Raw genomic sequence first — 27,564 nt, 5'->3', positions numbered from 1 at the left:
AGGTGCGGCCTACAAGATCATATCCACATATGTAACTTGCTATCCCTGTGATCTTGGAAGGGATCACATTGATCTGTGGTAGCCCTAGCGACATACCTTAAAGAAATTAATTCTCTCCCTTTTAAAATAGCGCAGATATCCCCCTTTTTATTACAGACTCTACCTTTCAGATATCCGCAGCAAGTTTTATTAAGGGAACTAAGGGAACTTGCATACATTGACATTCTCCCATCCCCCACCCCCGTTTTTCTATCTCACTTCCATCATCTGCATTTCCACCTTCTACAACTTTAAATATGTACACAGATCATTTAGAGAAATTGGAGAATATTTTTTCCACAACAGATTATGGAACATCAGAACCTCCACCAATAGAGGATGAAACATTTTATGCATTATTTATGAGACTAGAGAAATTACAGTCCATGGAAATTAGACAATGGTGGGATAGCAATGCACTTGAAAAATATATAGAAGACAGACTGGTTCTCAGAGGTCTCAGGATGTTCAAATATCCCACCTTCATCCCACTAGATGAAAATATGCAACAAAAATGGGATGAGACATTAGATGAATGTTTATTCACACTTATGAGACTAGTGATTGAGGACAGAAAAAAGATCCATAGATCTGATTACAAAAGAAATAACAATTAAAAACAAATTTATTCCTCTAGCTGAGATGGAAGATTATATAAGTTTAGAAATACAAACCACTGAAAAACTTAGAAAAATTGAAAATGAAGAAATAGAGATAAAGAAAAGGAAATTTGCAAGAGATAGAACAGACTACATTGAAAAAAATAGAGATTGGAGAAAATTCCGACGTGATAGCAACATCACCGGATGGAATCCCATCAATAAAAGGACCAACTTTTTGAAGAAGCCTGACCATCTCCAACAACAATATAGCGAAAATAAACACAGACAACCCCCAAAACACCAAGATTCCCACACTGGCAGAATCCGAGACATAGAGAAGGAAAAAGATCTAAAGGCAACGGTCTGATGAACATACATGAACAAAGAACAAGAGAAGGTTTTGGAAGGTCAACTCAAAATCACAAAAGGAATATATGGAGGAACATAGGAAGGTCACCACTTATCAAGACACCTCCTAGACATACAGCAAGAAATAGGGTATACCAACCTTACAGAGAAGACAATTTCAAGAATGAAAGAGACCAAACTAGGGTCCATCTAGATACAACCAATGTTATGGAAAGTTATAGGAAAGGAATGAGAAAAGCGCAAGAAGAAATATTACAAACAACAAATACACTGATGGAAAACTTAGATAAAGTGACCTCCAGAAGAACCGCCTCAGTAAGAAGAGAGGACACACATGATACAGCAGAAGAAAATCTCAACCTTTTTTTTTTAGAACTGGTCAAAGAAGATCTCCCACCGAACATTACAACGGACTCAACACAAAAGAGGAAACAACCATGCACAGAAAAAGAAGAGTCAGACGAGGAGTCAGAGGAGCAACACGAAAAGCATACAAAAAATACCAAGAACAGTCAACAAGGAAGAAAAAGAAAATCAAAATAGAGGAGTCTTCAATCTTAGCAAACACTCTAAGTGTGGATGAGAAACATCTACATAGCAAAAGCCTCAAATTTGCTCCTTCAAACAGCTTGATTGAATTTCAAACGTTCATAGATTTAAAAAAATTTTCACGAAAGCTTACCCTTAAGAAATTTTTTATAAAAAGTGATTCCAAACAAACTCCAGAGATTAACAACACAGATCCAATATTACATACAGACCTTAAAGAGAAGACCAATTTTTACCCGATCCACAGTAGAGGTGCTTTTATAGAAACCTTTCAAAAGGCAGTTGAATTGGATCTAGCCAAATTCAAACAGAAGAAACAAAAGAGGAGAAACAATCTAACTAGGGAAGAAAAATCGGCCCTGAAAGCATTAACAGAAATTAAGGAAATAGTAGTAAAACCCGCAGACAAAGGGGGGGGGGGGGGGTGATTGTCATCATGGACATGGAGAAATATTGACCAGGAAGCAAGAAGACTATTTTCGGATAAGGAAACCTATGAACCCCTCCTCTCTAACACCACGGACAAATACAAAAAAGAATTTGAAGCACTCTTACTTGAGGGAAAAAGAGAGGATATTCTGTACAAACAGGAGTTCCAATATCTCACACAGCCATACCGAAAAATGCCAGTTTTCTACTTCCTCCCGAAAATTCACAAGGACCACAATAACCCACCAGGACGACCCATCATGTCAGGAATTGCTTCACTCACTACAAAATTATCTGAATACATTGACCAGATCCTACAACCTCTTGTATCACAACAACCCAGTCATCTCAAAGATACAACAGAAATACTAGAACTACTAAATGAAATAACATGGGAAGACTGTTTACTACTTGCAACCTTTGATGTAAAAGCTCTTTATACCTGCATAGAGCATAATAAAGGATGCCAAGCGGTAGAAGAAATCCTAAAATTGAATGAAAATTTCCAGCAAAACAAATAGAATTCATCATCAAAGGAATTTACTTCATCCTACAGCACAATTACTTCTGTTATGGGGGCTCCCACCAAAGACAGGTTCGCGGGACAGCAATGGGGACTAAATTTGCCCCCAGTTACGCAAACCTGTTTATGGGCCATTGGGAGTCCGAAACCATCTGGAGTAACAACCCTTATAAAGAGAAAATTGAATTATGGAAAGGCTATATAGATGATGTCATCCTAATCTGAAAAGGCACACAGGAAGAACTGGAGAACTTCTCACTCTTCATCAAAAAGAACGACAGAAACCTTGAATTCACATCTACATTCAGCAATACAACAATGGATTTTTTGGATTTGACCTTAACAGTAGTAGATGACCAAATTCACACAAAAACTTTCACAAAGCCTGTTGACTGTCACACATTCATCCCACCAACCAGTAATCATCACATGAACTGGATAAAAAGCATACCTAAGGGCCAATTCAAAAGGATTCATAGGAATTGCTCAGAAACAAAAACTTTTGAAGACCAAGCAATAATGCTTAGAAACAAATTTTTGGAACAAAACTATGAAACAACCCGATCGAAACAACCCTCCAAGAAGCTAGGGAGATGGATAGGAAAGAACTTCTGACATAAAGAAAAGAAAAACCTGGATCAACAACAACCACTATTCATCACTCAGTACAGCAATGAACACAAAGATCTGGAACGGATCATACGTAAAAACTGGCACATCTTTCTGAAAGATGATTCCCTTAAACAAATACTCAAATAAAGACCCACATTTGATTATAGGAGAGCACCAAGTATCAAACAAAAACTGGTGAAAAGCTATCTATCCCCAAGAAAAGTCTCCCAAAAAAACAGTGAAAATTGGCTTGACCCTAGGAGAACAGGCATTTTCTTTTGCAATCACTGCAGAGCATGCAAGACCTCAAATAAAAAATCCACTACTCCCATTCAAGCATTCATTTCCTATACCACAAAAAAAGAATACAAGATTAAAGAAAAACTCAGCTGCAATTACAAGGGAACTATTTATCTAATATCATGTCCATGCGGATTCCAATATGTTGGACGTAGCGTTCCCGCTAGGCTGTTTTAGCGGGGCGCGGCGCCCTGCCCTCCTTCTGGAGGGCAAAAAGCACCCTGCCCTAACAGCCTGCGGGAGCCGTTCTCACCCGCCCGCGGGTGGGGAAACATGCGGTGTCCCGATCACCGCCGGAGAATAGATGCCGGGCGCATGCGCCAGGCATCTATTCTCCCTCTCTGCAGCGCTTGGGGGCTGCCCGGCATGTCCGTAAGCGCCGGGCACGCCCCCAAGTATGACGAAAAGGAGACGCGTCTTATAGACACGCCCCCTTTTCATAACCACGCCCCCTTTTCGGACGCGCGCGCACAAGATTGCCCTCTCTAGCTCCGGCGCCCTGCCTGCCGCCGGAGCTAGAGGGAACACTAGGACGTACCATAAGAAAACTCAGCACACGTCTGGGAGAACACATGAGGAATATTGAGAATGGCTTAAGAACAAATAGCGTTTCGGAGCATTTCAGCACGCACCATAACAAAGATTCCTTCCTTACTCTCATTTCAAGCCATCTCTCTTGTCATGCCCTCGTGGAGAGGGGGTAATCACATCAAATCTATGTCAAGAGAAAAAAGCTAATGGATATTCGAACTCAAAACTTTAACACCACATGGACTCAATATTGACTTTGAGCTCTCCAGTTTTCTGAATAGAGGGCCTGATTCAGAGCCGGACACTATTTGCGGACGGTCGTTCTGAAAAAGGGGCAATTAAGAGCTCGCTCTTTGCGGTCTGTTGACGCCTCTATGTCTGAACGAGCGAACGAAACATGCGCTCGCTATTTTGAAAAAAACGCCCCCTGGCCGCTCGCATCATACGTCATCTCCGCTATTTATTAGATTAATCGAGTACATCGTAACGGCGTATGAACTGCTTGCTATTCTTGTGGTAGCATTTTCCTACCGCAATCATGCGAGCAGTTCAGACTAAAAGACAACCAAGTGATGTGGTCGATGACACTGCTTTGTTAATTATGCACACCCTTAAAACGCCCGTTTTGACCGTTTGGCACGCCTGCGTTCAGATCTCCACTCCCCGTTTTCAAGCACCTTCCCCTGTTACCACCCACAAACGCCTCATCCTGTCACTCATATTATCAGGCATTCGCCCTTATGCAAGCACACGATTTCCGACCGCGATGACTGGTTCGCACATGCGTATTACAACCCATACGCATGCGCAGATGTGCGAACATCGCTCGGAGCGAACGAGCGGCCGCTTACGAGCGGCTCTTATCAGGCCCAGAGATCCCTCATTGGAACACCAACAGATTATGGAATATATCTAGCTCATGGGAACCAATTAGGGCAAGGAGAAAATTACAGTTATACCACCCTGGTAATGCCCAAAACAAACCATCCGAACTTGGAAGCCAAGCAGGGTTGGGCCTGTTGAGTAATGGGAAGGGGGACCTCCCATGAAATACAGGTACTGTAAACAATACCTTCTCCCTACTGCCACATTGGGCAACCTGAGCGAATACCCCAATCAAGGGTTCCATTCAGTACAACCAGCTTAGGACCCCCCAAATAATGGAGAGAGAGTAACAATCAAAAATTGGTGGATGTCTACACAAAAATATAAAAATATAAAGATAGATGAAATAACTTAAGAATTGAAAAATAAGGAACAATAAAATCTGAAAAAAAAGAGTCCCCCCAAATAGTGCGGAAACATTCAGGGGAAGGAGCCGGAAAGGTTAAAACATATAGTATTGTTTGTTTCCAGTATCATTACTTTTTATTTTATTTATTTATTTTTTATTCAATATACATTATCATTTTCTATTCCTAATCATTCAAAATATTCCCATATGGTATACATTCGAGACCAAATTACCACCAAATTGAACATAACTCCTACTCTGTAGAGGTGATCAACTTTGAGGAATATATACACTGGTTGATCTTTTTCACTTTAATTGTTTCTGACCAAATTCTTACCCATTGTCATTTACCCTTATGTTGTGTTAAACACGTTTTTTTCAGACAACTTTCACATTTTTTTATTTTTTGCTCAGCACATTCCAAACCAAATATATCATCTAAACCTATTCTGGTGTTTATATCTTTTTCAAGTCTTGTACCTTAGGGAACCTTAAAACCAACTATATGTTTAAATTGAAATAATTGTTGCAAACGAGAAGGACACATTGTTGAAGACAGCACATCAGATTTCCTTTAGTCAATTAAAGATAATATGATCCTTCAATGAGGTGCAATTAAGGAATCCTTTCAAGGGAGCATCATGCAAACAGCAACACAATCACTGTCCCTGACGAAGCCCAACTGGGAGAAATGCGTAGGACACACCCACCAGACGTCTTTACTGAACACAGACCTGCACGCTCAACAGCACCAGCTAACATCGCAGCAGCAACATGGAGAACGGACCCATGGTAAGAGCTCTACCAGGAGGATCCGGAAGTGCCGCTCACATCGCCGGCGCTATTGGGACCTGTACGGAAAGAATCTGCCAGCACAGATCTTCTAATGCCAGCACAATAATACTAAAGAAAACACACGAGGCTGCACTTACATCAAGCCCAGCTGAAATCTGCTAACCTATCAGCAAGAATGACCAGGATAAGGTAGGAGGTGTGTGCACCATTCAGATACAGATTTCAACGCTTATTGTCAAGTACATTCTTACTGTGGAACTAAACGAGCTATCGAGCTTTCCCACGGACCACCTAGCAGCCAAGTTTTGCTTTCAAACTGGGCTCATTATAGTACTATTATATTCTACATCACGGAGCATTCATACTATCAAAGGGAGAAACAGGAGCGGACCTATACCCCCCACACCTGTTTAAAAATCATCACTCAGAATTCTTTATAAAGGTTTCACATTCACAGAATTCTGCTCTTATCAAAAGGATTTTGATAAGAGAAGCAGCCACTGCTGTTACATGGTTTTTAGAAATTCCATTCATCGTGACTTAATGAACCTTACATGTGTACATTTATGACCTGTTTTATCTTTTTATTTTGAAATATGTTGTCCATGCCTGTAACACAATGTTATTGTTGTTATTAAATATTCTGTCTTTTATATACATCCACATGTCAAATTTATCAATCCATTCTACACCTGTATCCATATTAGTGTACATACCACATCTCTTTACCCATCAGAAAATACGTTTAAATTTAATTAGATTATATAAGGTGCGCCCTACAAGATCATATCCACATATGTAAGATCTAGTCTAGTTGGAGAAGATCTCGGAATCTGAAGGATCGTTTGGTACAAAGTCACTTTCAAAAATAAGAAATCTTCTATACAACAAAAAAGGATTCTTTAAGTGCAGTCATTGTAAGGCATGTCAGTACATGACACCGAGGGCTTGGTTCCTTGATTAATACAGCAAGAAATGGTCCATAACTGAATACATAGACTGCACAATAGCAGGAGTTATACATCATATTGAATGCCCGTGTGGCAAAAGCTATGTAGGGAAAACCATGAGACCATTTAAAGTCAGGCTCCTGGAGCATGTTGGGACAATAGGAAATGCCAAACAGGACAAGGCAAAATTCAAAACTTTAACCCCAGTAGCAAAACATTTTCTCCAGTGTCATGGAGGTAATCCACAGGAGTTAAAAGCATATGGCATGAAGCAAATAAATCTGGGAATTAGAGGAGGTGATTTAGACCGTGAGCTCTTTAAATGGGAAGCCAAAATGATTTACATTATGGATTCCATCTCCCCTAAAGGGATGAATGAGTGGGACAATTATTCAGCATTTTTATAGGTTATTGAGATAATCTATCGTTTTTCATAAGACTATACACCTAGCCTTACCTTTTGGTAAACCAAGAGATGAGGGAAACCTATACTTAATAATTCTGGAATACTTGAGAGTATCAATTACAATTACATTTACCTCTTATCTTGAACTGATATCATTCAATGGATGAATGTGGTGGGATACCCGTATTATTTATTATTTTTATTCCGTTGCGCTTTACAATTGGAACAATAATAGAACAAAACTGGGTAATAACAGATATATAGGTAGGAAGGCCCTGCTCGCAAGCTTACAATCTATAAAATATTTGACCATATAGTATAGATTACATGTTGGTGGGAAATCCAATTATATATGTAATTTGAAAAATAATGATGAATAGTAGAAGGAGTGGTAATTACCAATCCTCGCTCAATACCAATTGGAGAAGACCACAACAAAACATAATACCCATGATACTCCATGAATATATCTAGATAAGGGAATATCCATTAAACAATTAAGATACATCTTCTCCCTGAAATGTGGATCAAATTACGTTATTTATATATTACTTATTTGTATTCATTCCTGTTTGATTTAGTATATAAGTATATATTTATATATTTTTTGTACAATATATATACACAATACCAATTTTAAGTTACAATTAATTGGAGAACATAACAATGTAACACAGTACCTGTTATATTTTTGAGGTACATTTAGATAGAGTAATATCTGTTAATAAAAGATGATACTCAATACTACTCTAATCCTTATCTAAAAGTGGGTGAAGCCATAATTTTATTAATTATATAAGCACTTATATTTATTCCTGTCTAAATTAGTACATAATATCACAATTTTTTTTCTTTTTAGCACTCATATAGACAATATTCATTCACCCTTTTTTTGCAGTATCGTCACTTACTCACTAATCATCTAATAAGAGGAATATATCCAGATAATACATTTAGGGAGTGTATTTTCACCTCTACATGAAAATATCACTATATCACCTTGTAATACTCACTTAAATTATTTATTTTATTATTCAGTATTTCTCACTATATTTGGTAATATTTTCCCCTTATATTTATGGTGTATAGCACAACATTTTACGTACTAATAATTTATGACAGGATATTTTATTTTATGTTTATTAAATATTATATTATATGGATTCTCACATATATCCTATATCCATACATTAATTATTAGTAGATAGGAACACGCATCACTTAATACATTTATAGATTCTTTTTATAAATATTAGCACCTCACTATTTTTTATTTAATAATTTATATTTTTCTATTCATTATTTATTATTTTTTAATTCCACCTTATATTTAATGTAATATTTTTATTTTTATATAGGGTCAATTTCTAAATTGATCAGTATGACATTATAAGGTCTGGGGAGAATGTATAAATTAATAAAACACGTATGGGTGATTTTTACTTATAAGTCACCCATAGAATTACATACATTTATTATTACTCACAAGTATAGGAATATAATTAATTTAATTTAGTTTATTATTAATATACTATCGGATGCATTACAATATCAAGATTATTATAATAAAATAATTTTTATATCGGAAATTCAAAATACTTATCTGTATAGAGATTAGAGTTGAAATAATAGGTCAATTTGAATTCTATCAGACCTAAGGTAATAAGGGGAGTGGAGAAGACCGGTATGAAGGAGCAAGTATTAGACTGGTCAAAATATACTCATGACCAACGGAACTGATGTTAATTGGATAACGCAGGTCACTGAACAGGGCAATCTGGTTAGCCTTGAAAAAGCTATTACCAGCGTAACGCTTGTCGGCATTAGTCCCTGGTGAGTGTTATCAATTACACTTAATAATATGTAGCAACTGTATATCCTCAAATGTGTATGATATGTTAAGGACCAATGATAATACAAGTGCTGGAATACATATATAAATAAGTAATTACGTATATGGAATGTGCTTAAGGACACGCTCTGCTGGAGTACCGAGATAATAAGAGACGGGGATAATACTGCACAGAGTGAACTAATAAAGAGTTCCACGTGCTGTGCCAAACAACATTTTGACTGTGAGGAAGAAATTAATACACTGGTTTAATAAAGCATTAAAGGTGATATAATCATAGTGACAGGGGAACCTGATATCTCAATGTGAGAGGAATATGTGCATACCGGCCTCGTGGAGGATAGCATGCCTTACTTTACACTGATTGATCATTGAGGAAGGGATAAGACATAGTGGCACAACTAAATACAACAATGCTGTAATTATATTGTTATAAAAAACATATATCATGTAGTGCTGGCATAATATCAATACAATAGCCGCCAACCTAATATCCCGTACTGCTGTATGGAGGTATAGCTGCATACAAGGATACAACCATCTAGGATATAGTGTAATCCTGCTGGATTTATTAGCTATAACTATATTATGGGAAACACACTTATTGATAGTATGTGATATTAGAAGGCAAGTGGTTAATGTGAGAAAGGAACGACCCTGAACGCTGATGCTATACAAGCATTTTATATGTAAGCCTAATTTCCCTCATTCCCTTACTGTATAATAACATCCTCCCTCATTTTCTTAAGGGTACAGACCAATAAACGGACACACTAGACAAACAGACTGAATCTATAAACCTGAAATAGACACAAACACCCCGTGTATAATTTTTTGGTTAGGATACTTATGTTACTAGGATAATTTGCAACATTGTGAACAATGCAAGTTGCATTTCTCTGAGTCTAAGAACCTAAAGCACTTCTATTTTGTCTAATATAAATTAGATAGCTAAATATAATTACTTTATATTTCTCTCTCCCTCTTGGAATTATATACTACTAGGGTGGAATACACATGGATATATGAATAAAGCACACTCATTGGAAATAATAACACACAACTGGACTTTAGTTTTAAAACACACTTTATGTTTGTTTTGTCAACACAATATATGTATTCTTATGTCTAGGAACAAAGTGTTTCATTTAATTATTTTGCTGTTGCTAATATACGTATACAATTTTATATATTGAAGAATAAAAGTTATATTTAAAAAAATATGTATTTAGTGCGCCACAACAAAGGACAACTCTGTTCTATCCTTTTAATTCGTATACTTATTAGTTGTCAGTAGGCTGCACCCTCAGTATAGTGACTGTACTATGATCATCTTTAGAATATACGTACAGTATTTTAGAGGATAATATGGGTTTTTCCTAGTTAAATATTAACAATTGGAATAGTACCAGTGCAGCAATCACTCTCTTCTGTTTAATGTATGTATTCATCTATCAAATTACCGCTCTTACCTCCTTTATTAGCTGCAGGTTTAGGGACCTGTCGGAAGAGTGTTATTAATCATAGGTTGTCATTAGTATTGTGTTTGGCAACACACAATTCACAAACGTAAATTTTGCATTAGCTTTTACCAGTTAAATGGATTACTGAAAAGACTGGGAGTTTTATACCACCGCTGTTCAATCAGGTAGATGTAGGTCCACTATGATCATTTTTTTTTTTTTTTAAACAATTAGAATGTTGTATTGGGGATTTCTTATTTATATTTTTCTATATAAAACATTTCTATGTGTTTGTCATATTTACAGTACTTTATAAAACATATTTAAGAATCATTGTGTTGCCTTTTTTATATATTTATAGTGTGTATGTAATTTATTACTACTTAATTTTAATTCTCATTTTTATTGTTAAATATTTTTTGCATAATGATGCAAATTAAAAAACAATTTACAAAGAGAATAATTTATTAATTTATATTTTTTTACACCTATGAAAAGTTTAAGTTTTTACATGGTATTGTTTCATAATTATTATTAATATAATAAAGTGTCATTCTTTATTATATCATTTTTGTGTATTGTTTTTGTCAGAATCTACCATTATTTGTATTCGATATGTTGAAATGACTAAGAACTAAATGATTTAATATTTTTTGTCCTTAATCTATTCCCGTATTGTAATTTGCAATATGGTTTGTAGAAATAAATAATAGTTGTAAAGAAAGGCTCTATTTTATTTTACATGTAGAAATTATTTGTTAGTTGAGGATGTTAATATCTAGATACAATATTTGAATATATATTTTAATATTTCTATTCTGTCATTATTTTTAAAACAGGAATATAGTTGTATTGTTTTTAGTTTATTATCATGATATATTTCAAAGGATGGGAGTGTGAGAGTTTTATTGGATCATATTTCTTGATGTGATGGAAGTAGTTTCTATTCTTTAAATTCTCCATTAAGCAGTGTTCTCCCCAGGCTGTTTTTTGCGGGTGCACCACCCGGCAAAAATCAGCCACCACCCGCCACTTTGGGAATCTGCAAGTGGGGACAATATCTGGGAGCTGTATAAAAAGGAAAAGATCCTACAGACTTTGCAGCTTTTTCATAATCAGACAACTGGGCATCTAATAAGAAGAGAATTAATATATAAAATGTTATTTCAAGCTTAAATCATTATGAGGTCAAGGTTTAAAACATTTTATTATTGCGAAGGCCCCCACCAGGCTACTTCTTGATGCCACCTGGCTGCAAAAATATTCTGGGGAGAACACTGATTAAGGTACTATTATTTTCATTCCACGAGTGTGGCACATAGTGCCTTTTCATTTAATAGATTATAGTATACAGTCAGGTGCATAAATATTGAGACATTGACAGAATTGTCATAATTTGGCCTCTATTCACCACCATAATGGCTTTGAAAAGAAACAAACAAGATGTGCTTTAACTGCAGACTTTCAGATTTAATTTGAGGGTAATTACATCCAAATCAGGTGAACGGTGTAGGAATTACAACGGTTTCTATATGTGCCTCCCACTTTTTAAGGGGCCAAAAGTAATGGGACAAACTAAACAATCCTAAATCTAACTTTCACTTTTTAATACTTTGTTGCAAATCCTTTGCAGGCAATTACAGCCTGAAGTCTGGAACGCATAGACATCACCAGACGCTGGGTTTCATCCCTGGTGATGCTCTGCCAGGCCTCTACTGCAAATGTCTTCAGTTCCTGCTTGTTCTTGGGGCATTTTCTCTTCAGTTTTGTCTTCATCAAGTGAAATGCATGCTCAATCGGATTCAGGTCAGGGGATTGACTTGGCCATTGCATAACATTCCACTTTTTAGCCTTAAAAAACTCTTTGGTTGCTTTTGCAGTATGCTTCGGGTCATTGTCCATCTGCACTGTGAAGCGCCGTCCAATGAGTTCTGAAGCATTTGACTGAATATGAGCATATAATATTGCCTGAAACACTTCAGAATTCATTCTGCTGCTTTTGTCAGCAGTCACATCATCAATAAATACAAGTGAACCAGTTCCATTGGCAGCCATACATGCCCATGCCATGACACTACCACCACCATGCTTCACTGATGAGGTGGTATGCTTTGGATCATGAGCAGTTCCTTTCCTTCTCCATACTCTTCTCTTCCCATCACTCTGGTACAAGTTGATCTTTGTCTCATCTGTCCATAGGATGTTGTTCCAGAACTGCAATGGCTTTTTTATATGTTGTTTGGCAAACTCTAATCTGGTCTTCCTGTTTTTGTGGCTCACCAATGGTTTACATCTTGTGGTGAACCCTCTATATTCACTCTTGTGAAATCTTCTCTGGATTGTTGACTTTGACACATATACACCTACCTCCTGGAGAGTGTTCTTGATTTGGCCAACTGTTGTGAAGGGGTTTTCTTCACCAGGGAATTAATTCTTCTGTCATCCACCACAGTTGTTTTCCATGGTCTTCCGGGTCTTTTGGTGTTGCTGAGCTCTCCGGTGTGTTCTTTCGTTTTAAGAATGTTCCAAACAGTTGCTTTGGCCACACCTAATGTTTTTGCTCTCTCTCTGATGGGTTTGTTTTGATTTTTCAGCCTAATGATGGCTTGCTTCACTGATAGTGACAGCTCTTTGGATCTCATATTGAGAGTCCACAGCAACTGATTCCAAATGCAAATGTCACACCTAGAATCAACTCCAGACCTTTTACCTGCTTAATTGATAATGAAATTACGAGGGAATAGCCCACACCTGTCCACGAAATAGCTTTTGAGTTGATAGTCCCATTACTTTTGGCCCCTTAAAAAGTGGGAGGCACATATAGAAACTGTTGTAATTCCTACACCGTTCACCTGATTTGGATGTAATTACCCTCAAATTAAATCTGAAAGTTTGCAGTTAAAGCACATCTTGTTTGTTTCATTTCAAAGACATTGTGGTGGTGAATAGAGGCCAAAATATGAAAATTCTGTCAATGTCCCAATATTTATGCACCTGACTGTATTACGTTATAATTCCATTTGTCCTTGATCACTCTCCATATGATCCTTTTATTCTACAAAATGGATCAAAATAAATGTGTTTTGTCCTGTATCATTATGAGTAATTTAGATTGTCATTCTGGATCATTATCCAGATCTTATCTTACATTTCTTCTTTATTTGTAAATCCCATATATTTTAAAATGTCAATATTAATTTTTTGTCCCTTAAGAAATAAAATGTATAATTAAAGTTTACTTATTCTTATGTAGTAAATTATTACAGTTATGTTTAGTCAAGAATATCTGTATCTATGTGTTGATTGTTGTAATAATTTATGTTTAATTCGACGATTAGATAATATGATCATATATTTAAAAAATACATTATGTATTGGTTTAAAGTCATAATAGAAAGGGATTAGATATTTCAACTGTGAGTTCTCTGTTCTCAAATCTAGATAGAATTCAAATAGGATTGAACTATATAATAAATTAACTATATGAAAAAACCTGAATACCCTTATTAACACTTATAGAAAATAAAAAATAAAACAAGTGGTGGCTCTTGGGAACTCTATTCTCTATCTTCTATAGTGCTAATTGCAAAGTGATGATGCAAAGGTCCCAAAAGCTGCCCACTGCCAGCACCAGGTTTCAAACATTTGTCCGTATTTTGCCTAGTTTTAAAAAATACTAACTGTGTACAGTGTGCACACTATGAGGCACATTCAATCAGAGGTGCTTACAAAAGGCTTGTAGCAGTGTCCGGGCCTATTCAACTATAGCCTACAGGCTGCACTTACAGTACCGTGGTTTTCTGTCTGCACCCTACTCAGGTGCAAACTGAAATATACAATAAGTAGGGCTTCTGCCCTTATCACAGCAGCCGTGAGCGTGTTAGCTCTGGGTACTTAACACAGAATCTACGGATTAATAAGCATTATTCGCTGGTTAACTGTGGAATGAAATGGGCATATAATTGAACACTTCTGGCCGTTAAAACTCAAGGTTATCTGCCAGCGATAAGCAATGTGGCTAATTGAATCTGCCCCTAAAATTACTGTTTTCATTATTTTAGAAGAATAAAACAGGCTTAATGGAGCATAAACAAGGGTGATTGACTTAAGGTCAGAAACAGTAAGGGGTTGATTCAATTGCAAGGTGATGAACTTATAATTGCCACTGCAGCAAAACTGCTTATTTTCTTGTGTACCTCTATGGGAAGAAACAAAAAGCCGCAATGTAGGTGCAATGTTTAATAGCATTCTGGAACACAATTCACACCTAATTGAGTTAGCTCCCATTTGATTGTGATGTGCTTACAATGCACCAACCTACCAGCAAAGTGTTTTTAAAAACTGCATTATTACAATGTTCTGTCTGTGAGGGAAAAAAAAAAATCAGACCCCGTCCGCCTAGTCATTCATGAAACTATTTTTTAGAAAAATAATCATGTAAAGCATTAGCCATTCCTTAGAAACTATGCAAATATTAGAAGAATCAATTTTCTTACCTGGAAATAAAAATCTAAGGTTCCAACCATATCAGTGTTCTCTGGAAAACACTGTAATTTAAAATACAAATTAAATAAAAACATTAACCTTTTACTATTTCAAATTAAAACATACTATTTAAACATATATATTATACATATACAGGGTGGTCCGTAAGTGTGGAAACACACTTATAAAAAGGAATATTACTAAATAAATATTATTACAGTGATTTAATAGATAATACCTGCGCTTACTCTTTGAGGCAATGAATCAGCAGCGGGCACTAGGAGTAATCCAAACCCCTAGATTTAATGGTACTACAAACAATATTTGTGCCTGCGCTTGAAAGGAAAGGTTCAAGCGCACAGGCAGACATATTGTTTGAGATATTAATATAGTGTCTACACATATGATATGGAAGTGGGGGAAAACGCTTTAGCGTATGGTAGCCATCTTGGATGCCACTCTAAATTTTTAATTGGGAAGGTACATATCAAAAAGATGCAGAATTTCATTAGAAAAACAATGGTGTTCTTTGTTTTAACATATTTTTATTTATTTTTGAGTTTTAACAGTTTTCTTTTGCAGGTAGTGACATTAAAGACAATGGCACTAATACAAACAGATATCTGGAGAACTAAGCACACATGCTATTGCAAATTACTTCAACCAACGTCCCCAAAATAGACCAGTATGACGGCCATCTTGAAGTTGGCCATCTTGGATTCAACTCTAATATTATAATTTGGATGGTTGTCATGTGACCTACCAAACATATGCATAATCTCATAACAAAAACTATGGTGTTCTTCATTTTAACGTATCTTTGTTCAATCTCAAGTATTAGCATAAAGTTATAGGATATGTTCGAGGTGCAGTCCACCCTGTTGCAGTGTTAAGGCTATTCTCTTATCCCTTTCCTGATGAACCTTTGAACAACATGTCTGGCTGAATCTGAGCACAAGCATCAACAATTCGTTGTTGCAGATGATAACAATCTTGTGTCTTTACAGCATTAACACGTTCCTTCAGGTAACCCAACAGAAAGAAATCCACTGGAGTTAAATCTGGGGATCTTGGTGGCCACTGGACTGGACCTCCATGGCCAATCCACATTTGGGGAAACTGCACATCAAGATATTCCCTGAGAATGAGCCCATAATGAGGTGGGGCACCATCTTGCTGGAAGAAATTAGGTTATGACCCATTCTCTGATAACATTGTGGGAAAAAAGTCAGTCACCAAGGCATCTCTAGTTTTCTTTGAGATGATGCCATCAATCATCGCTTCTGGAGATAGCTGCACGTAATGCAACCTGTACACTGGTGTACAGGTTGCATTATGTGCAGCTATCTGGAGATAGGGGACACGTTTGTGCACCCTAGATGAGGGAAAGTTTACATTTCCTTTAACCTGCTCAAGCAGATTTGTCGTCTACTACATTAGGTGCCCTTGTGGTTTCTTATATGTGGGTAAAACCACCAGGCAACTGATAGAGCGTACGGCCCTACATCGGTCAAGTATAAGAGCTGCTATAGATGTTAAAGCATCCGAGCAGCCGGTTGTCAGGCACTTTAGGGATGCCAAACATGGCCTCAGTACCTTGCGTTACAAAATGATAGATTGGGTTCCCCCCAATCTTAGAAGGGGTGATAGAGGCCGCATCCTGCTGCAGAAGGAAGCTAGATGGATACATGTCTTAGACACGGTATCCCCATCTGGCCTGAATGAGACACTCTCATTCTCTTGTTTTCTTTAATTGCCTGCTCGGTCTCTATTCTTACTATGGATCTCTTTTCTTTATTTTTATGACCTGTTCAGCTAATAGCCACTTAGTTCATGTTTGGGATAGCATTTTTCACCTTTTATTTCTAGACAGGATTTAGATTGCTTATCAGCATCGATATTAGGTTGATATTATTAACATTGTCTTTAATAATTTTTTTCCTAATTGACAATATCTTGCATTGCTCTGTATTGATGACATGTCCCCATTGTCATGTTACTTTGATGTTTTTGTACTATGTGCGCTATGCACCATTGTTATAGTATGTGTTCGTTTGTCTGTAGTTGTTATGGTGATGGGCACTATAGTCAGACCACGCCCCCTACAGGTTGCCGGGACGCCAGCGTGTGGCCGCTAGTGATGACGTCATCGGCGCTTGGACGGGCTCGTGGCAGGGAGATATATGTCTGTTTGTCTTTTTATCATTGTGAAGTCTTGATAAAAGAGGGAGAACCTCTGAAACGTTGAATACCACACTAGATTGGTCTGCTTTATTACCTTTATTCCGGCGTGCCATCCAATGCTGGGTTTATACATATCAGCTCTATTTATCAATATTGCTGCAGGAGGGGCACCTGGACTGTTGTTTTGCTGCTGGTGAGTGCCGGGCATCCAAAGCTCTCTGTGTATATATATATATATATATATATATATATATATATATGGAGCAGCTGCAATCAAATATATATCCCAACTATACAAGCAGATATTCGTGTGAACAAACGTTATATTCTCAACCACACTCCCTCAACTTATGGGTGACAGCTAGACCATTAACGTTAAAGCATTTGCTTGTGTGCTAAAAAGCTAGTCAGTGAAATAGATTCGCAGCGACTGGCGTGTTGTGTTATTTGAAACTATATAGAACCAGTTGATCACCATGTGTGGGTGATCATCATATGTACAGTATGTATATTATCAAATGCAATCAAGTGCAATGTGTAGCAAAGTGCTTGATCAGGTATAAATAAATACAATTTCCACCACAATAATTTAAGATAAGAAATATATAAGGTAATTTATTCCTACATACAATAAAAACACGGTAATACTGAAATAACCCATACTGGGTGTCCACACGATGTACAAATACTGTATACAGAATAAATGTGAAAAAGTGCGAAGTGCAGTGCAATTTCACATGACTATTACTATCACAGAAATAGCTCATATACAAAACTGGTAAACAAGTACATATAGCAGCATCAACATATATCAAGAGTAAGATAAAATTGTCCAATTTCTTAAGTTGATAATCAATAAACTTTTTTAAAAACAGACAGAAAAAAAAGGTAAAAAAGGGTTCAATTCAAAGCAGCCTCCACATATAATAAATAGAATGAAAAGTTCAATGCTTATCTGAATAAAGTGCAAGGAAGGGGTTCATGAGGCAAGCAGGCAGCCTCCAACGGGTTTCATCATTACGACTTCATCAAGGGGCAATTATATGAGCTATTTTTGTGATACATATCCAAAATGCCTGGGACCATGGGTATTTTGGATATCGGAATATTCTGTATTTTGGAATATTTGCATACCATAATTTGTGACTCAAACAAAGTTTGTGTACTTACATGAAATTAATTTATGTTTCATATACACCATAAACACAAAACCTGAAGATAATTTTATACGTTTTATTTTTAATAATTATGTGCCTTAAACAAAGTTTGTGTACATTGACCCATGAAAAAACAAAGGTTTCACTATCTCAGTCATTCTAAAAAAATTCCGTAATTCTGAATATTTGGATATGGGAGACTCAACCTGTAGTAGTTGTCATGTGAAATTGCACTGCACTTTTTCACATTTATTCTGTATATTTGTACATCGGGTGGATACCCAGTATGGGTTAATCCAGTGTTGTTGTGTTTTTATTGTATGTTGGAATAAATTACCTTATATATTTTTTATTTAAAATTATTGTGGTGGAAAAGTTATTTATTTATATATTTATTTATACCTGATCAAGCACTTTGTTACACATTGCGCTTTATTGCATTTGATTATATACAGTACATACACATGATAATAACACACACATGGTGATCAAATGGTTCTATATTGTTTCAAATAACACAACACGCCAGTCGCTGCAAATGTAGTTCACTGACTAGTTATATACATATACATACACACACACACTGCATATACATATACATACACACATAATGTACATACACACATTTATACACTATATACAGTAACTAATTCTTAAAAAATGAATTAAGAAAGAGAATAGAATTAAAGAAAACCGAATTCAATAGAAACAAAAATTAAAAACCTTTTTCTCTTTTAAGTAATATCCGATAGCAAAATTCCTGTCCCCACTTTCTCTTTCAGACTGGAACCTAGCAATACATAAATGTAAAAATATATAAGTTGCATACACTGTACAAGACAAAGCAGGTCAAATAATATACCACCACTATACTATATATATATATAAAATATAAAAATGTGGATTATGAATCTTACATTTATACTAATTTTTGATCATTGCACTATTTGAAAAGTGTTCAAATCAGTGACTACAGATGTGTCCTCATTTGTCTTTACTGCAGTCGCATCAAACAGCCCCTCGTGACGCGCCTGGGCATCTTTTTTGCATCTAAGTCACAATGCTATTCAACTAGGATGTACCAGGAGACTGTATATCTGTGTCTCTCAATTAGCATGCAAAGTGCTATGATGCAGCAGCCACAGCTTTTTGCCACGCCAAGTTCGGTTTACAGTCTGAGTCGCACACAGATATACACGTATTACATATCAAATTAATATGAAAAAATTGCGCTGGTGTAACTTTAAATAATCATCAGCTAGTGTATAAAAGACATGCATTTATTCAAACAACCTATTCATGATAAGTTACAAAGTCATAAAAATCAAGCATATAAAATACTGTAGCAATCAAAGTAATTAATATCTCGATTCACTATGCATGAGACAACTTCAAAAAAGTTATTATTTAGTGAATGTTTGTTACATATTGCTAAAATAAGATCTTTATAACTTATTCAGCATACGGTGCTGTCAATATTTGTTGATACTAGACAGTATTAATCCTGTCTTTAATTGTGCCAAACCGTGTCCAGTCAGGATGCACTGTATTTTTGATAATTAGTGCAAAAGTAGAGGCAGGATTCTAATAAAAGTTTTGCAGGCAACTCCTGCAAATACTTGTCCCTTGATTAAGGTGCAAAATTATTGTGTACTGGAAACAGCCCTGGTTTAGAGTGGTTTCATTATTCCATAAGGTAGGGTATCCTGGTCAATGTTTGTTCAATCAAGTGCCGGTCCTAGCTAATATTTTGTTCAAAAACCGTTCAGAAATTCTGTTTTTTTTTTAATGATTGAATTAGGTCAAGAACATCTATGTTCTATGAATATCTATGTCTAACTTGTCCAACACGATATTGATATAATGGATCTTCAGTTATCAGAACATCGTGGCTTCGCATTTCCCCGGGGACTGACAGCTGCTTTATTTACATTTCCCCAGTGGCTGCTCCTCTCTACGAGTTCAGCATGTAATCGGCTGCACAACAGAGATTGGGGAAGGGTGCAAGGATGCAGAGGGACCGCTCTCTGCGATTGGCAGCTGCTGGAAGATTATCTTCCGGAAGCTGCCCAGTGGGCGTTTCTAACTGATCGCATTGTTTATGACCATGTCAGGGAATGCACAGCTTGGTGTGTTCGCAAACTATGCAAACACGCCAGGCAAGTGGTTAATGACTCTGACTTAAACTCCTTTGAAAACATAAACAAGATACTGTAGCACATTAAAAACTTGGAAAATTAAAAATTCAACCAAGTAATGGTTATTTTCTAATATAACAAGTGTACTTCATTATGATGAAATAAGAAATATGAAAAAAGATGGTCATTAATTAATATGTAAATACTGCAATTTATTGCAATATCTTGGAACCAACATTCACTGAATGTAAATTAAATGGTTCTGGATATAATTAGACAAGTGCACAAAATGTACAATTTTTGTATTTAAATGGTGTTGGCACATACCTCAGGCACTGCTGTTTATTATAGCCTATTGCTTGTGTCGTCACATTTATCGTGCACCTTATTTTCCCAGATGTAAGCCAATTCTTGTCAGTTAATTCCCCAGGTACCCATTAATTGATGAGATTGAGGGAGGTTCAGTCTGTTTTAACCCTATCAGCTAACAGACTTCAACACAAAAAAAAAAAATCATAGTTTGTGTAATACTTAAGGGCCTATGTATTAATAATCGCGGCACTGCAGTAATTAACATTGTATCGCGGTGGATATTTTCATTTTGAATGAAAATATCTCTGCTATGTACTAAACTGAACCTGCAGGGACAGCAGTAGCAATAACCGATGTCCATGCTAGTTACTTCTGAGGCATTTTGGAGGAGTATTTCACATTTGTAAAAGATTCCCCTGGAAAAATCTGACACTGCGCACGCAGTGTCACTTTCCAGAGCCAGTTGGAGGCTGCAGGAGAGGGATCGGAATATCTTTCTCCTGTGAGTAAAACCTCCATAGGCTTAAAATCGTTCACTCCATTTGAAGATGGTGTAAACCAAGGGTGGGGAACCTTAACTCTGCCAAGGGCCATTTTGATATATATAACATTATTCGTGGGCCCGTTACAGGCCATGCCTCCTCCGCGTTATGTCACACGGGGACGGGGCCACAATCGCTGGTGATTACAGAAATGCCCGGAGCATCCTGAGGATGCTTTGGGGAGCTATAAGGGCAGCAATGTGACCGTCTGAAGTGTCCTAAGGATGCACCAGGTGGCACTGCTGCAGTTTCTGGCTGCAGGGTGCCATTCTAGGCACCCTGCTAGCCAAATGAGGCTAGCAGAAATAAGCTCCGAGGGCCAGACCAAAAGATTCCGAGGGCCTTATACAGGCCCAGGGCAGGAGGTTCCCCATCCCTGGTTTAAACTAATGGAGCCAAACTCCTAAAAAGCAATACTTTTTTGGAGTTTGGTACATACAGGTAGGACTCAGATCATAGTCCCCATTGCTAGTAATTGGGACTGCAATCTGAAGTGCTAATTAGCCATCTGCAGCAAATTTCTGTGAAATCTCCTGCATTAGACTATTAGTACATAGCACGAATTCATAAAATTATGCAGAAACTGCAGTCTCTACATAATTGTGGGGGAAAAAAACAATTGATAAATAGGCCTCATAGTGGCAAAGAATGCAGAGCAGTTCTAATGTTTTTGTGAGTCAGTTTAGACTCTGGGCAAACGTTGGGTGGCTTAACAATTTATTTTAATATATTAGAATAAACATTTACTGCATTTAAATAAAATACAGTTTGGAGTTTAATTCGGTAAGTTCAGATCAGTAACCAAAGATGTTCATTACTGCAGAGAAGAGAGTGATCCTTTTTCAAGCAAAATATAAAATTGTTCAAGAAAACACGGCAGTTAAATAAATACAATTAGCTGAAATACCCGGTGTTGCAAAGGTTTAAAGAAGAGAAGAAGAGTTGTTGATGCTCATAAGGCTGGAAAAGTTTACGAAACCATCTCTAAAGAGTTTGGACTCCACCAATCAACAGTCAGACAGATCGTGTACAAATCGAGGAAATTCTAGACCATTGTTACCCTCCCCAGGACGGTTGACCAACAAAAATCACGGCAAGAGCAAGGCGTCTAATAGTTCGCAAGGTCATAAAGGAACCCAAGGTAACCTCTAAGCAACTGAAGGCCTTTCTAACATTAGCTAATGTTCATATTCATAAATCCACAATCAGGAAGACACTGAACAACAATGGTGTGCATGGCAGGATTGCAAGAGAAAGCCGCTGCTCTCCAAAAAGAACATTGCTGCCCGTTTGCAGTTTGGTAAAGATCACCTGGACAAGCCAGAAGCCTATTGGCTTATTGGCCTATTGTTTTGTGGATAGATGAGTACAAAATAGAGGTTTTTGGTTTAAAAGAGAAGCGTTATGTTTGGAGAAAGGAAAACACTGCATTCCAGCATAAAAACCTCATACCATCTGTGAAACACGGTGGTGGTGGTGGTATCATGGTTTTGGCCTGTTTTGCTGCATCTGGCCCAGGACGACTTGCCATCAATGATGGACAGTGAATTCTGCATTATGTAAAAAGAAGAAAAGGTGGTCCCAGCACTAATTTACTTATTGTTAACAGTCGGGTTCGTAACCCCAATAAACAGAATAGTGTAGATTGTACAGAAAACAAAAAGGTGCTCCCAGAAGCAACATTTTTTATTAGAAAGAGAAGACACAAGAAAGTACTTCTATATGGGGCACACTTAGGGTCTCATTCAGACCCACTCGCAAGCCGGTTGTTGTTGGGCCCTGTGCACGCGCAACGGCCGTACTGCACGTGCGCAAGACCCGGAGCGAGAGAGAAATTCTGTCGCTCCTGGACTCACTACAAAAGAGGCGGCTGTCGGTGGTGAGGGCGGGGGGTGGCTATACAAACGGAGGCATTCCCGACAGAACGCCAGCCATTTGGGGGTGGCTCCACTGACATCACTCGTGATGTCAGTGGTGAGCTTCCGGCTCTAATAGAGCCGAAAGCTCACTGGGGCTTGCGGCAGACGAGACCCTACCACAAGGGTCTCGTCACAAGCCCCGATGGTCGTGATGGTCTTGACCATCGCGACAATCATCCTGGCCGCTCGCTAAAGCTGTGGGTGGTAACCCACAGACTAGCGAGCGGCCAGGAGGCCGGAACATTTTATAGATGCGGCAGCCCTCATTCAGAGAGAGCGCTCGCATTTTGCGAGCGCCTCTGAATGAGGTCCTTAGTATCAACCTTTAGAGTTGGAGTCACTTATACAATACTTACACAAAAAAGAGACATGTAATACGTATTAGGATGGAGGAACTAAAGAAAATGAATAATTCTAATATTGGTCCCTTCTATTCCATATTCCCATTAGTACATGTTCATAAAAAAACATATACACTAGACTTTTTAGAAAAGGAGAAAATATGTGAAATACATGAAGGTATTGAAAAAGATAACATATAAAGAAACAACAAGCCCAGGTCAGCGAAACGTAAGTCTGGACACAGGAGTCCCCGGTAGCGCTCTGGGGCTCCCCATAGCCACACTTTCCTGCGTCCCTGTTCCTACTTGACTGTAAGGTAACTCTCACTTTCAGCAGCACTCTCCTATAGCGACCACTAGCAATAGCAATAGCGATCCGTAGTGAATTAGGCCCTGTGTTCACAAATAGTTTAGGTTTTTACTGACATTTGTCAGTGATAGATGTGTATATGTTGTTCGTCCTCTATTTCACTATTATTACAAGTGTGCTCTCGGTGTCACCCCTCATTATATTTTATGCTTGGGTTTTGGCTTCATCCATATCTATGATATACGCATATTCTTCTGCCATAATTTTTAAGATTCTACAGGTCAGTTCACTGACAGGATATAATTGACTCTTTAAGTAATATCATAGTAAATTAGGCCAACACCATGCGATTCCCCGCACCTGCATACGCTACGGCGCACACTGCAATCGAACCATGCATTCCTATGGAGGCATGGTCACGTACACATCTCGTGCTATGCGTGGTCCAACTGCCGTGCCAGTGACAAGGATATAGCTGGGCATATCTGTATATGAAGTCTGGTCTCTATTATGGCCTTGTTAATGCTACTTACATATTAGAAATCTATATAAATTCTGATACTGGCTTTAATGTACTATAGAAGTCCTTCTGTATCCTAGGTGACAACAAATCATATTGTAACTACTGATATTTATCTGTTTAACTTTGGATGACAATTTAACGCACATTCTTTAGACGTTGTGATTATCTAAGATGGTTGAGACCTCACCGCAAGCTATAAAATTATTATTGACATACACTTACTTTACCTGACATGTATTTTTCTTAATTATGCCATTGAAATACCCACGATAAAGTGATAGAATTTTAAATTGTTATTGTTCATAGATTATGATTATGTTGTTTGTCATATTTGAAAATCATTTAAATTTCTTGAACTAAACAATAGTTATATTTTAATATAAATATTTTTTACTAAAGAGTGAAATTTAACCACTTTGTCACGGGCTGGGAAATTGGAAGGGGTGGACCCGAGCTGGGTTGAGTGACAAGAGACACCTGGACCAGAAGGGAGTTTGAATTTAGATGGTTTAATGTAATTCTTTAACATACAGATGAAAGAGGACCAACTGAGTGATGGTAAATAAAGTCCTTGGTGCAGAGATGCACAACTGCAGATACTTAAAACAAACAAAAGTCTCTGAGGTTCAGGGGTACTGTGGAGGAGAATTGCAGGGTCAAATACTGTAGAACTTGTAGATGAGTTGAATACTGTAGCAGAGTAGAATATATCTCCTGGATGGAGTATGCAGGATTGGGGAAGCACTTTGAATGGAACTCCGGGGTGGAGTGTGCTGGATTGGGTGAGCACTTGGAATAGAAATCCGGGATGGAATGTGCTGGATTGGGCAGGAATACTCCCGGCTGGAGTACACAGGAACAGAGTCACAGTTGAACTGGAACTGGAAACAGCAGGGCTCAGAAGCATAGGTCTGGCTAGAGCAAGAGCACTATTGTACTGGCAATGAGACAGGGAAGGGCTTTTATACCCCTGGCCGGATGGTGATTGTCTGGAGTCACTGGAGAGCGATGCTGACTGGATGGGGTTGGATCACCAGGAACAGCTAGACAACAGTGGGGATGCAAGGAACCACCTTCTGGCATAGGCCCCACTCTGGATTCCCCTGAAAGCAGCGGCCGGCGAATCAGCAAGCCGCGATGACACTAGAGCATGGGAAGATGCAGGGGTCTCTGACGGAGGTCTCTAGCACGGTTTGTGACAGTACCCCCCCCTTTTAGAAGTGGACTCCGGACACTTTCTAGGCTTGTGAGGAAACTTAACATGGAAGGCTTTTAGAAGAGCAGGAGCATGAACATCAGTAGCAAAGATCCAAGTTCTCTCTTCTGGACCATAGCCCTTCCAGTCAATAAGGTATTGAAGTCGTCCATAGCGGCAACGGGAATCCAGGACCTTCTGGACCTCGAATTCTTGACCACGCTGAGTGTGGACACTTGGTGTCTTAGGAAGAGTTCTTTAAAATTGATTCAAGACCAGAGGTTTTAGGAGCGATACGTGGAATGAGTTAGGAATTCGTAAAACAGGAGGTAATTTTAGCTTAACAGCCACTGGGTTAATGACCTTTTCCACAGAGAACGGTCCGATGAATCGTGGAGCGAACTTCATGGATGGAATACGAAGTCTAAGGTTTCGGGTAAATAACCATAACTTGTGTCCAGGTTGGAACTTTGGAGCGGCTCGTCTCTTACGATCAGCAAATTTTTTGTAGCATATGGAGGCTTTCAACAATGAGGAATGGACCTTCTCCCAGATAGCCGTCAGATGCTGAAGAGTATTTTTAGCAGCTGGTACATCAATAGTAGGAACCAATGGGAACTCTGGTAGACGAGGATGTTGACCATACACAGTATAAAAGGGTGTATTCTCCGTGGAGATCATTGTGAGCAAACTCAGCCCAAGGAAGCAGCTCCAACCAGTCATCATGAGAAGACGAACAAACGAAGGAACTGCTCTAGGTCTTGGTTCACCCTCTCCGTTTGCCCGTTGGTCTGAGGGTGATAGGCCGTGGAATATTTAAGTTTTACCTGCAGAGCTGAGCACAAGGATCTCCAAAACTTGGCCACAAATTTTACTCCTCTGTCTGAGAGGATATCTTGAGGAAGGCCGTGTAAACGGAATATCTCCTTAATCAAGAGTTGTGCAAGCTGGGACGCAGAAGGCATACCTGTTAACGGCACAAAATGAGCCATCTTGGAGAATCTATCGACAACTACCCATATGGTGTTATGGCCTTGAGATGGAGGCAAGTCTGTAATATAGTCCATGGATAAATGGGACCAGGGCTGTCGAGGAACAATCAACGGATGCAGTAGACCAGGAGATGTTTTCCTAGAAATTTTATGTTGAGCACATTTGATGCAGGAAGCAACAAAGTCTTTGACATCGGTTCTCAACGTAGGCCCCCAATAAGAGTGTTGAATGAATGTGACAGTCTTCTCAACTCCAGTATGTCCAGAAAATCGGGGAGTGTGGGCCCAATGTAACAGCTTCTTACGAAGATCCGGGGCCACGAAGGTCTTTCCCCGAGGAGGATCTGGTGTGAGCCTGGCAGAGGCAAAGGACGTGGGATGCAGAATTGGAGGAGGTTCCTGCTTGACCTCTTCTTCAGAAACCAGGGAGCGGGACAAGGCATCAGCCTTTGTATTCTGAGGACCTGGACGATAGGAGAGTTTAAAATCAAATCGGGAGAAAAACAGCGCCCATCTGGCCTGTCTGGAATTTAGACATCTGGCAGTCTGTAAATAGAGCAAATTCTTATGGTCAGTAAAAACTGAAAAGGAAACGAGGCTCCTTCTAGCAAGTAACGCCACTCTTCCAGTGCTAGCTTAATTGCGAGGAGTTCTTGGTCTCCGATGGGATAATGCCTTTCTGCCGGTAGGAATCTTCGAGAGAAGAAACAGCAGGGATGTAGTTTGCAATCATCAGATCGTTGAGAGAGAACAGCTCCCACCCCTTCCATAGAGGCATCTACTTTGAGGACGAAAGGACGGGTTACATCAGG

The 27,564-nt window shown here is 38.2% G+C and overlaps 1 protein-coding gene across 3 annotated transcripts in view; it reads right to left on the bottom strand.

Annotated features, from left to right (window-relative positions):
• Positions 1-27,564, bottom strand: part of LOC148454597 (glutaminase kidney isoform, mitochondrial-like) — a 600,729-nt gene that overhangs the window by 247,496 nt on the left and 325,669 nt on the right. For all 3 annotated transcript variants that reach the window (XM_088460752.1, XM_088460753.1, XM_088460754.1), the window contains exons 10-11: positions 19,204-19,270; positions 15,151-15,201 (exon numbers count right to left, since the gene is read on the bottom strand). In XM_088460752.1, the coding sequence (XP_088316878.1) occupies positions 15,151-15,201; positions 19,204-19,270 (118 nt within the window). The remainder of the gene's footprint in view (positions 1-15,150; positions 15,202-19,203; positions 19,271-27,564) is intronic.

This window comes from Taudactylus pleione, unplaced genomic scaffold, assembly GCF_031769625.1.
Source record: "Taudactylus pleione unplaced genomic scaffold, aTauple2 ptg000977l, whole genome shotgun sequence".
NCBI lineage: Eukaryota > Metazoa > Chordata > Amphibia > Anura > Myobatrachidae > Taudactylus > Taudactylus pleione.
This window is presented reverse-complemented; position numbering and strand designations above follow the sequence as displayed.